Consider the following 12,596-nt stretch of genomic DNA (forward strand, 5'->3'; position numbering starts at 1 on the left):
TACCGAACTGTTCCTGGTTTGTCTCTTGAATAGAATTTGAATTGAATTAGAAATAGAATGTGAGATAGGGCGTTTTGCAACATTTCAGTTCATTTCCTATGGAAATAATTCATGGATCTTGATGAAAACATATCAGACATGTTTAGGGGACTGATAAAACAAACAAAGGATTTATTATTCCACCTCGAGATGTTAGAGCCAATTCTTTGTGTTTATTATGAAATGTATTCTCACAAGATAATAATTGATTGGGATGATTTTGATTTCTAAATTCATGTCAAATTAACACCAGCAAATTCTTTTTAAATGTGTTGTTAATTGTTTATTGTGATGAATCAGATGATGCTCGGCTGTGATAGAGGGAAGGAGGGAGGGGACCGAGGCTCGTTTTCCTCTCAGCATCGCTGGAGGAAGTGTTTGGAGAACGGGGCATCAGGACAGTCTTTGACCTCACTCTGGAATTAGACATATTTGTTCACTTTGCCTGAAACAAAAATACATTTATTAAAATAGACGACTGCAGCGTTATGATTTTGACTTTGTCCGAAGGTGTGAGTCAAGAGGTGGAGCCTTGTTACAGTGGCACAGAAAAAGAATCAAATAAAAGGCCACCGCACCAGAATCAGGCAGTTTGAAGGCTATGAGACAGTTTTTAGTTCTTCATGTTAGAAATGAAAACACAAAGAAGTAACTAGGAATATGGATAAATCAGAACGAGGGGTGTAATGGTGTTTTTTGAGTCTGTCAGGAGTTGGGGGAAGCCAGGTGGTCAGAACATTAGTTTAGTTTTAGAATGAAATACAAAACAACATGGTGACACAACAGCATACAATGGTACAACACCTACATACAACATGAACACAAGGGAAAAGAAGAGAGACATGGGGGGTGTGGAGGCCCCAGGGTCCAAGAGGACTGACTCAACCATTTCCACTTCAGTCCTTTAACTAGTTGTGTATTTTAACACACTTTAGTTTGTCTTTGTCTGTTAAACGTGGATATAATTCAACTTAATGGCTCTGTTGCTTTGTCAGCTTCTGCGTCTCAGTGAGTTGTGGAGGTGGATCGACCCACGTCACGTCCCATCACTGCAGTAGAAAGGCACAGCACACTGAACACTGCCAACACTGTCCAAACTATCAGAACTACATGTACAGTACATGCTGCAGTTTGTGTCATTTATATACAGTATATATATATAGATCACAAATCCAATGGGTTATTTCACCATAGCAGTGAAAATGAACATGTTAGTTTGTGTTTAAGCTCTTTCATGAATTCATTTTGTGTCTACACTGTTGGAGCTGAGTTCATTCCACTTTATTACTGCTGTTGTCGCTGCTGCTGTGTTGTAGCACATTTCACTGTTGAAGCTGTTCCATCGTTTCTTCAACACATGTGGGAGCAGAATCCAAACATCTCTTCAGTCTAATACGGTCCAGTACATCCTTCAATTCAATTTGATTTGTATAGCGCCAAATCACAACATACATTATCTCAAGGCACTTTACATATTAAGGTCCAGACCTTGAAGATAACAGAGAAACCCAACCCAACTATGGCGAGAGTAAAACTAAGTAAGTAAATCTACTTCAAGTATAAAAAGTCAAGTGCAGCCCATTCTCTCCTCTGTCTGTATATTGTTTAATACAATGCTAGTCCACTCTGTCATATATCTCTTTTAAATGCAGTCATGGACGAGGTTTATTTCACGACTGAGTCTTGGTGGTGGCCTCGTCCAAATCCTTTTTACATGCGTCTTCCACCAAATGTGCTACTGCTGCAGGAGGCGTGGTCTAATCCTACCTGCCTGTTCCGATTGGATCAGTGGACTAGTTCCATTATTGAAATATTCCAAAAATAAAGCAAACATGTAACACAGTGCATTGTTAAAAGATATACTGGTGTAGACTCAGATATTTACTGATATATGAAGTGGAGTAAAATTTAAATTCAAGTTTTGATTACTGAAAACATGAAAAATGTAGTACTGTAATGGAGTAAATGTACTTCATTACATCCCACAACTGCATCTATATACATGAGGTCAACCTGCACACAATGTTCTGCAAATGGTGTTTTTCATTTTTCTGTTCATTTGTTCCTCTGCAGACAGTACGTCATCAGTCAGATCCCAGGTCTGGAGATTCTGGATGACACAGAGGTCCTGGAGAAGGAGAGAGCCCAGGCTCGGAAAACCTACAGGCTGCAGCAGAGCGGTCACGGCAGCAGGAAGAGGAAGGACGACTCCTCCAGGAAACACACACACATGCAGAAAAAGTCTAATACTATCATAAGACAATAGCACAGACTTGTTACAGTCACAGCTTTAGTGTAACACTGTCAACCCTATCATTTACTGTACACTGTGAGCTCTGTAGCTGCTTGTACTCACAGCTACACAATGTTCACACTCTATATTCAGATGTAAAAGCCATGTTTAATAAAGTGATCAAATATATATATATATATATATGTGTGTATACATATATATATATATATATATATATATATATATATATATATATACATATATGTACTAAGTCGAGACTTCTTTTCAACACGTATACTTTGCTTTTACTGGAGTCTCAGTATTGGTCAAAAGAATTCACTGGAGATGGTCAGAGTTCAATGCAGTAGAGTTTATTCTTTTACAAGATGTAAACCAGAGCTGGCTCCAGAAGCCAACTGAAGACTGAGCTTCAAACCTTCTGCTTATATACATACTCTACTATATATACTTTATATATACTCATCCTCGTCTCTGCTGTTGCCCGTTCAACCAATCAGGAGGTGGATCTCCCCACTTCCTTTCTGGTTCAAAACTTCTGATTCGTCCCGAACCGAATGGTGTCATACTTTCCCAAGTTGACTTTGTCTCCCCCTACAGTCACGTCAGGGCTCGATTCTAATGGTGTATTAAAGAGGTGGTTGTTGGTCCAACTTTGACACCATTATAAATCTTGGAGGTTTGGAGGCCTCTGTTTCAGGCCTTACTCGATTTCGAAGGTCCTGTCTCCAGACTCCATTAGATTCCGGCGATGTCTATCTGCATTTTTTAAATTCTTACATTTCCACACGTTAAATATATGTGCAACAAACAATCATTCCAGTAAGGGTGCATACATGATTACATTTCCTTATGCTGGATATAACGCACAGTTTAAGCATATAAGCACACAAAGGCTAATGTTTCTACAACAGCATTCATTGCTATGGTTTAACTGCGTACAGTGATAGTGGTGTGTATATGTGCAGACATGAAACATTGGCGTAAGCATTGAAAGTTGAATTCAAATTTCAGAGCTCAGTCTTTTTTTTCTTGTCGGAACCTTTTTCCTCCTTGTGGAAAACTTTCCCATCAGACTTTTCTTTCCACTTCAAGGTGACGCCACTCAGTCCTTTCTCGTTGAATCTTTCCTGGAGCTGGAAAACAAATAGCAGCTATTTAAATACGTGAAACAGATTCCTTTGCTCCCTAAGACAAAGGGTTATGTTTTTATTTAGTCAGTTCAATTAGATTTATATAGCGTGTATATGATAACATGCATTATCCCAAGGCACTTTACATAGAAGATCAAGACCTTAAACATTGTAGAGAAACCCAACAGTTCCCACTGTGAGCAGCAGAGAACAGAGAGAGATAGGAGGAGGAGAGGAGGGAGGAAAAGAGGGGAAGAGAGAGAGATAGGAGGAGGAGAGGAGGGAGGAAAAGAGGGAAGAGAACAGAGAGAGATAGAAGGAAAGAGAGACCAGGTCGTGCACCATCAGGTTTCAGCTGTGACAGACTAGTTGTTATAATGAAAACAATAAGAGTGATAATTATGAATGTAAAGATGTTATTAGTGATAGCAGCAACCATTCATATAATAATAATAACCATACCAATAATATGAATAATAATAATAATAGAAGAATTGTGGTTTGTCTGAATCCTGCAGCTCTGGACACATAAACAGCATCAGGTCACAAAGTGACACTTTCGTCATGACCAGTCAAACATTTGATTCTATTTCTTTCATTGTTGTGGCTGCTTTGCATTGTGGAACATCTGTGGCTGAGTTTTTTACATTCACTCATCTACTTCATGGTTATTTGATGATGTCAAACTCTGTAATACATGTGTCCAGGGTCCATGAATGAGTTAATGTCTCAGGGTGGATTTTGGAGACTTGCCTTTTTCAGAATCTGTTCTCTCACAGCACGGTCATTCAGGTCCACAGAGGAGTCCTGCAGCTTCACCCTCACCTTCACCAACGTCTCAACTTCAGCTCAGACAAAGAACGAGGAGAGAAACAACACACAGGTGTAACGTGTTGTATAGTTTAGTGAAACCTACAGTTCTTCCTGTGGTGATAGAACAACTCAGACTTTTGATGTAAAACACAGAGGGCGGAGCGTCTGGTCTCTGGGCTGCATGTTGCCTACAAGACAGCTTGATCAGGCCTGTCAGAAAACTTACAAATACAAAAACAAGCAACTTAGAAATACAAAAAAGATTCTCACTTGGGATGCTGTAGCAGACAAATGGAAATCTTTCTTCACAGGACAATAACCTCCATTTTCCTCCCTGCTGCAAATCTGCAACACCACATACGACTTTCATCGAGCCAAGTTTGTTTGGACCCTGATACCAGGAGCTGAATGAGTAGCCACTCCCGTCAGACCAGTAGATCTGAGGATCTCTGTACAAACCGATCCACACCCAGTCTTCATGTTGCATCAAGTTCTGTATCTTGTCGTTGTCAGCTTGGTTCCTCACAGTGACCAGATCTGTGTAGTGTTCTCTGCAGTGCCTCTGAGCCTCAGTCCAATTCTTTGTTGTCTTCTCTACCACAAAGTCAGAATCCTCTAATGTTCCTGCAGTTAAGTTAGAGAACAAAAGAGGGATTGTTGAGATCACAATGTGTTCAAAATTATATTTTAGACATTATGTTGTATAGTAAAGATCAATATAAAACACATCATTACCTTTGTAGCAGACAAATGCAGTCTGTCTTTGGCAATAAGCATCAAACCATCCTGCTTCCCACATGCCCACACAGAGCTCCTTGGCTTTAAAATAGTTTGGGTTAGACCCGTGCCAGATCCTATATTCAGCTCCACTCCCTGTGAACCCATCTGACCACTTCCAGTCAATCTGACTGTACAGGCCAATCCAAACCTTAGAGCTGTAACCAGCAGCAGGAACTGTGTCTTTAAGTTTCTTCATTTCTTCAGTGGTTTCAATGGTGGCCAGGTCTGTGTACCTCCCTCTGCAGTAGCTCTGAGCTTCAGTCCAAGTCATTGCTTCAGACACAAAGTGGTACTGATGGAGGAGGCATGTGGAGAAGGTGAGGCACCCTGAGGATGAAACCAGTTATTTGTGTTATGTATGAAGACTCAAATGAATCTCTATATTCAGATTTCCTGTTAGACATCATACAAAGAGTGAAATTCACTGACCTGAGAGACACAAGACACCAAAGAAGATCCCTTCCATCATGCTGCTGCTCTGTGGACTGTTTGTGCCAGTGTTCATCACCAACAGTAAACTTAACCAGTTCTCATGTAGATTTAGGGAAATGTAACACCAGCTCCTCCTCTTCTACTGACAGTAGAACAGTCATTGTTCTGTTGCATGCTTTATGCAAAAAGGCAAAGATGCAAAATGGCATGGCCTCTCACTATGCAGATAGTTCTGATCATATGGGACCAACACTGGTCTCTGCCTCCACCCCTGTGCAGGTGGTGAGTGAATGAATGTTTGTTTGTGTTGAGGTTTCGAAGGTCCTTCATCCCAACAGCCATAAGACTTTTCAACAAACACGTAAAAACAGTGTAATAATTATTCCTCTCAGTTTTCTGAATCTACCTCCTACATATATATCTATCTCATGTACAATATTCATATTCAGTCTTTAGGTGTGTGTGTAATACTTTTTGAATTGTTACATCCAATGTATATGTTCCACTTCCCATGTGCAATATCACTGTGGATTTTGTGGTGTCTTTGTATAGTGTTTACATTTTTCTTTATATTTATATCTATATTTTTTTTTATTCTTATTTTTCTCTACCTTAATGCCCTTCTGTAGCTGTAATGTTGAAATTTCCCCAGTGTTTAATGAATAAAGTCTTTCTTATTGTATCTTATCTTATCTTTGCTCACACTGTGGATCCAATGATACCTCTGTGACAGGGATGTTTGAAATGTTTATCTATTAATGTTGTGATCCCCTCTAATTCCATCCAATATGTAGTATTGTTTGCAAAGACTCAATGATCACACCTTGTAGATTTGTTTCATTACTTTACTGAACTGCCCGAACATCACACCTTGCGGCACCTGCTGTACTTCAGTGCTGAAACTCTTAAAAGCACAGTAACCTGTCACAAACAGAACACAACATAATATCAACAGGCCCAACAGGACACCCTGTTTTCAGACATAACATGTAGATCACATGAAAATAAGGATAAAAAGAGAAGAGAAAGAAATGATGATGATGAGTATTATTATTATTATTATACTGCTATCATCTATAAATTATTTTCATTACAACAACCAGTCTGACAATAGTTCCTGGTCTCTCTCTCTCCTCTTTCTCTTTGCCTGCTTTCAGGTATCCAGTGTTCATCTTTACAACATGGATGTGTTCATGGAGACACCATTTGCACCACATGTCTCAGATCCAGTCCTTCTAGGCCCGAGCACCAACTCAGCCCCAGCATGTTGTGTGTTTCCTGATCTCACCCACAAACAGCAGCTCTACAGCAGCACTGCCTGGAAGAATTATTCCACTTCCTGAAAATAATGCAAAGGAGTCAACATGACAACACTTCTTTATGTTGTTCTGGCTGCTTTGCATTGAAAACCTCTCTGACAGGAGTTCTTTGTATTCACTCATGTCCCTCATGGTTACTTTCACAGCAGGGTCATTCAGGTCCAGAGGAGTCCTGCAGCTTCAACAACGAGGAGAGAAACAAAACACAAGTTTCCAGTGGTACTAGCTTTGTGAAGAAGTACCTGGATCTTTAATTCAAACACATCTTTGAGTCAAAACACATTTCTTCTCTGGACTCACATGAGGTCACCCTGACCTTTGACCTCTGAAGTCTAATCTGTTCATCTTCAACTTCTTCAGGTGACAACTGCTCAGAATGTGAGGAAATGATCGACAGACAGACTTGAAATATCGTGTTCAAGAGGCCAAAACATGTTTTATAAGTTCACCACCACCAACTGAAATCTAATCAGTTCATCTGTGAGTCTATGGCTGTGTTCCAAATCCCTCACTCATCACTATATAGTGCACTACATGGTGAGTTCACCATTTTTAATGGTGTCCAAATGTTTACTGATTTGTTTTATAACCTTTGTAATGGACTCATTGTTTCCCACAATGCTTCATGAAAAGTAGTGTACAACCAATGGTCACTAACCAAACAATATATACCATCATGCATTGCACTCGTGGTGGAGAGACGAGAGGAGCGAGGGAAGCAGGAAGAGCCTGATCTGTGGTTTAAATGTAAATAGAAGCAGAGCAGCACATCACAGCACAAAGTGGAGAAAACAAGTTTATTTCTACATTTAAAGATGATCATCCAACATGTTTTTTTACATTAAAGCTGTGAAATAAACATTTATAATTTACTGTGGGATTTTCCACATTGTTTGTTTTCCAATGAGCTCACTATATACTGCTCTGTATAGCAGTCACTTTTTGGACTTTTCATTGAAGTTGTGATCTTTTGTTTGGACTCTGGATTTGTACTTTGTAATTAAATGTTCCCTTCGCCTCAGTTTAGTTACGTCCATGTTGTTCTATTTCCTGTTTTAATGTGTCCTTCACTTCCTGTTCCCCCATGTGTCATTGTTGGTCACTTCATTCTTGTGATTGTGTGCCTCTGACCTCATGTGTTTCACCTGGGTTCAGTTATTCCGTCTGTGTCAGGTCGTCTCTTCACTTTGGTTCTGTTCAGTCCAGCTCCTGTGTCTCTGTTTTGAGTTTCAGCTTTTGGATCACCTGAGTTCTCTTACCAGCCTTCTGAGTGTAAGCAATTCAATTTTTTGATTTAGTATTTTTCCCTGCACTTCTTGTTTTCTTCTGGGGTTTTTGGCATCATTTGTGTCCAGTTATCCAACAAACATGACATTAATGAGGCTAAACATTAATTTATCAAGTTGATGACCTTGAACTTCTTTCAGTTGTAATCAAATCATCCTTGAAGTGAATATTTGTGTTGGATGTAAAAACAGAATTTGAAGAACGTCCCTCTTCAGACATGTTTTCATAATAATGGAACGGACAAACAACCTGAAAACCTCCACCTAAGTTTTTCTGCATCAAAGTAAAAACACACATTAAACATTAGACCAACATTTCTCTCAGTGTGTCGTCACTTCTGACTGCATATGTCTGTCATGTCATGGTCAAGACCTGTTAGACTGTCCAGAAGAGAAAAGTAAAGACTTAGATATTAAGGACAAGCTAGTTTGGGGGTATTGTAATCCAGAGGCTGGTGTAGTATTTTCATAAATCAGGGGCCACAATTTACACAGAGGGGCCGATTCCATATCAAACATCCATGTCCAACTCCTGATTCAGTGAGATGTACATTTAAAGATTCAGTGTTTAGAGTTTGGTGACGTCTAGTGGTGAAGTTGCATGTTGCAGCTGAGTACCTCTCACATCTCCCTCCCCTTCCAGACCTGCTCCTGATGTAAATATAAAGTACTTCAATTTAAAGGACTCATTCTAGGGTAAAGACAAACACAATTTTTACAATTAACATGAAACACACAAGTGAAAACATCACTAGGATTATTTTATATTCAATTTCTGCCAATAGATCCTTTCACCTAAATCTCACACACTGAACCTTGACTTCATTCCATGTTTAATTTTAGCTCTATAGCTTTGAACACACACCACTTAATATATTTTAAAAAAAGTTTCTTGTTCAAGCACATTGTGTTCTTCCAAAAAACTGAGTTGTGTGATGCAACAATATGATCGATTATTAAATTGCCATATAGTCTTCACTATATCTGACATTCATGGTCTCAATAGCTGCTCCTTTCTGATATGTCTCTACCGGCAACTATAATGGGGGAAGTTTCCTGATGCTTGGTTTTCACACAAAGAAAGGGTAAATAGAATGTTGTTGTGGATCCGGTAACCTTTTCCCTTTCTTTGAGATTGCAAGTTGAGGGTGTTAGGCTGTGTAAGAGCTGTGCTGAACCGGGATGGAGGAGAACAAAATGTTCCCCTGAACCACTCCCTTACCACCACCATCCTGAGGCTGAGACAGACTCCTGCAGCACATCAGCCAATCAACTGTTCAGTTACACTTTCGGAAAATGTCATGTCCAGTGTCGGTTCTGAATGATTCTCTGTATAAACTAATTTTTGTCGGAAGCAAAAGTAAAAAAATTGAAATACCCTGAAATCAGTGAATTTATTTATAATTGTGAAAGATACTTCCTGTAAGTGGCTAAGGAAATAAATTCCCTGAGATTAATTAATTAAGAAAGTATATTAAAGGAACAAACATCAGATAATACAAACACAACCCTTCTGACTGATTGTGTTCTTTTGTATTTGCAGTTCATACTCAAACACGCCACAAAAAAGCTTGTATGTAAAGACCCTGGACATGGAAGCTCGAGCCTGCACTGGGCCTCCAACGTGCTACTCTAACCTCTGTAAGAGACTTCTTCCCCAAGAGGCTTCAGGAAAGGTAAGGGGAGGGGTTGACTGTACGACATATAAACTGTGGTTTTAAGAGAGTACATTCATCAAGACGTGTGAAAGAAGCAACCAACATATCTAGATCAAGAGTACACACTAATCCTCCCAAAAACATTTTAGATATACTGCACATAAAAACAAGATTCTTTGTGTTAGTGATAATCAGTAAAACTATCCCAGGGATATTCCAGCACCTTAGTGTTGAATGTCCATAAAGTCGAAGGCTTTGTGTGAGAGCTCTATGTTTCCTAATCTCTATAAACAGTAAATATGAATCTAGAGACATGAGACAAGATTTTGTGGCATAGAGCTTCTGGTTTCTAGTTTGGTCAATCATGTTTGAGCAGACTTCGATTGTCTGGTGTGGAGAGTGAAAGAGGTGCAACACATTGACCGACATGCATCTGCTATATTCAACTGAGACAGCGCTGTTGAATATCTCCAAATTGTGAAGTAATTATATATCTTTTAATGTTTATGCTAATTGAACAATAATAAAAAGTCCATATGGACTGGATATAGCTGGAGGGGTTTGTTTCTTCTTCTTCGCCTTTAAAATTCTCAAAGGTTTCCTGTTGGATTCAAATCATAGAACAGACTTGGGCGGGTCATTGTTTTCACCGTTCTTTACAAAGTCCTTTGATGGGATCATAGTCATATTGGAAAATACCTCTTCTGCAAGCTGCTGTTTGCCTCTATATTGTTTTAGTCTTGGGATTTATGTTTTCTTTCTGGACGTCATCTGTAGAGGCACAGTTAATGCAACATCCTTCACATTATCTGATCAACCTTCTACAGCTTAATCAGAAGTGCTGACCTGTACACTATTAATGCGTCTCCGTCTTATGAGACTCAGTCCGGCTTCTGACAGGTGGTTCCTTACCATGTGGTGCCATCAATCTATTCAACTCATTCTTGGAAAGAGAATTATTCCTCTAAAAGTCTTAGAATCTTTCGTCCAACCCCAGTTATTTTATCTGCATTAGTGTATTTTTGCTGACTTCAGCTTTAAATAAGCTAAAACTAAATTAGAAGGACGACTATCTCGCTTGACAACTATGGACATGATGAGAACATGCATTGCTCTAACTGACCGGATGCCTGCCTCCTCCTCTGTCTCCGTAACAGTGTCAGAGGGCTTCTTCTGAGATCAGTGAGCTGAGAGGCAAGGTGATAAACAAACCCACAGGGGGCACTGTTTCCCCACCAACGATAAAGCCCTTCACCTACCAACACATTAACGGAGGAGCCAGCAGGCTGCCCTGATGAGGTTTATATATCATCAAGATACTGCTTTTAATGTCTTGAAAATGAGACAGGATGCTATAAACATAAAATATAGAGTCATTTTGTGTGTGAAGATTCTAAGTCATTCAGGTCATGATTGTCCAAGGCTCTGCTCATATCTGTGTGGAGCAAGTAGCTTGTGAGGAAAAAGATTGTGAAAGTTGAACAGCAGCGATTTATACTTCACTGTATAGCTGATTATTTATCATAATTTTATTTATTTTCTATTTTGTGCAAGTACAAGTGGATTTCAAACTTGACTCGGATTAAATCAAAATGCTGCAGAAACAAAACCAACCAATTATTCATTTCATTTATGTAATGTGTTCGGTATGTGGCAAAATATACTTCAAATCATCTCAAATTTCTACCACCAAATCAAAGTTCAATTCCCTCCTGCCAACTGCTGTGGACCTGGGAAGGGAGCAATGTGAGATCAGCAGCCCCTTGGTAACAACCCCCGAATTCAGACCAGATGTAAAGCATCTGCTGTGTTTATGTGCAGCTTTGGTGTCCATCTGTTCAGTCCACTGAATCAGGATGCGGGGGAACATATCTCTCAGAGTCGGCGAGGACTGAAACATTTAGTGAAATGAAAGCAGATTTCCTGATGCAGAGTTTAACAAAAGGCTTCAAAAATTGTGTGTTATCATTCAGTTTGTCGATAAAAGCAAAATGTCATGCAGTATCTGATTAGGTGTACTCAGATAGTTCTTACTCCGGTTCAGTTACTGGTTTTAAGTATTGTTTGGGATTTTATCTTCATCATATAAACTCTTTGACTCATCGGCTGGAAAGGCTTTTGTTACCTCGGGCATGTTCGGGCCTCGCTGCATGTTCCTGCAGTGCTGCTGTTATCAGTCCAAGGTTTCCTTCACTTATGAAAAGTTCTGACTGATCTCTACTATAATTTAATTCTGTGCTGCAATTGTTCAGCCTCTGTAATCTGTCATTAACTCCAGTTATTCCTTTGATAATACATTATACTCCCCTAGATTCCCTATACCTGACTGGAACCCACACCTAAAACTAAGCAGTCCTACCAGGGCAAACAGTCAGTAAGGAAGTTAAAGGTTCATCTAAGGTGTAACTCATTCACACAAAAGCTATTTTGGACGATCGGACCACAGTCACATAGAGCTTGACCACGCACTGAGGATGGATTGTTATCTAATCGACCAAAGACGTCCCTACAGGGTGTATTTTCATTAAAACAACTTTAAGTGGGAAGGTAGATCTTTCAACCTATCTGACGTGACATGGAGGTCTGGATCGTTTCCAGTTGAACAGAATGAGGCAGCGTGCTGGAAATGTTGTAAACACAATCACCTTATGTTAGAAGGCTGTTTCGATTGACAGGTTAGTAATGGGCTGCACATCAATAGTGATACTACTATTACTGCTTAGAGATCCAAACTCTGCCTTGAAACACACACGTTTTAATGCTTGAGCAGCAACTCACTGGCTGCGGAAAGCGAGGAGATGGGTTGGGGCTGGCGTGCAAAGTTTAGTCGAATCAAAGAAGTGAGCTAAAAAAAACCGGGGTGAACATTGGCGTTGGTTTCCACC

The 12,596-nt window shown here is 39.7% G+C and overlaps 1 protein-coding gene and 1 long non-coding RNA gene across 2 annotated transcripts; one reads left to right on the plus strand and one right to left on the minus strand.

The window, feature by feature from the left end:
- Positions 1-2,627: 2,627 nt before the first annotated feature.
- On the minus strand, positions 2,628-5,983 carry LOC138406517 (putative C-type lectin domain family 20 member A). The gene is made up of 4 exons (XM_069518953.1): positions 4,972-5,983; positions 4,507-4,860; positions 4,177-4,271; positions 2,628-3,426 (listed from the first exon to the last, which is right to left on the minus strand). Exons 1-4 carry the CDS (start codon positions 5,285-5,287, stop codon positions 3,301-3,303), a joined length of 891 nt encoding a protein of 296 aa, XP_069375054.1. The 5' UTR covers positions 5,288-5,983; the 3' UTR covers positions 2,628-3,300.
- Positions 5,984-7,839: 1,856 nt separating this feature from the next.
- LOC109637633 (uncharacterized) lies at positions 7,840-11,468 on the plus strand. The gene is made up of 3 exons (XR_002203282.2): positions 7,840-8,039; positions 9,597-9,729; positions 10,869-11,468. It is a non-coding gene; the product is annotated as an uncharacterized lncRNA (long non-coding RNA).
- Positions 11,469-12,596: the final 1,128 nt, after the last annotated feature.

The sequence above is a fragment of the Paralichthys olivaceus genome, chromosome 22 (genome assembly GCF_024713975.1).
Source record: "Paralichthys olivaceus isolate ysfri-2021 chromosome 22, ASM2471397v2, whole genome shotgun sequence".
Classification (NCBI taxonomy): Eukaryota; Metazoa; Chordata; class Actinopteri; order Pleuronectiformes; family Paralichthyidae; genus Paralichthys; species Paralichthys olivaceus.

Excerpts from the sequence above, each read along its gene's own strand:
- LOC138406517 (XM_069518953.1), bottom strand. The coding sequence starts at position 5,287 with ATGACTTGGACTGAAGCTCAGAGCTACTGCAGAGGGAGGTACACAGAC. Across the intron at positions 4,861-4,971 it reads TGCATTTGTCTGCTACAAAG|GAACATTAGAGGATTCTGAC; the intron begins GTAATGATGTGT and ends ACTTAACTGCAG. Across the intron at positions 4,272-4,506 it reads TGTCTGCTACAGCATCCCAA|CTGAAGTTGAGACGTTGGTG; the intron begins GTGAGAATCTTT and ends TCTTTGTCTGAG.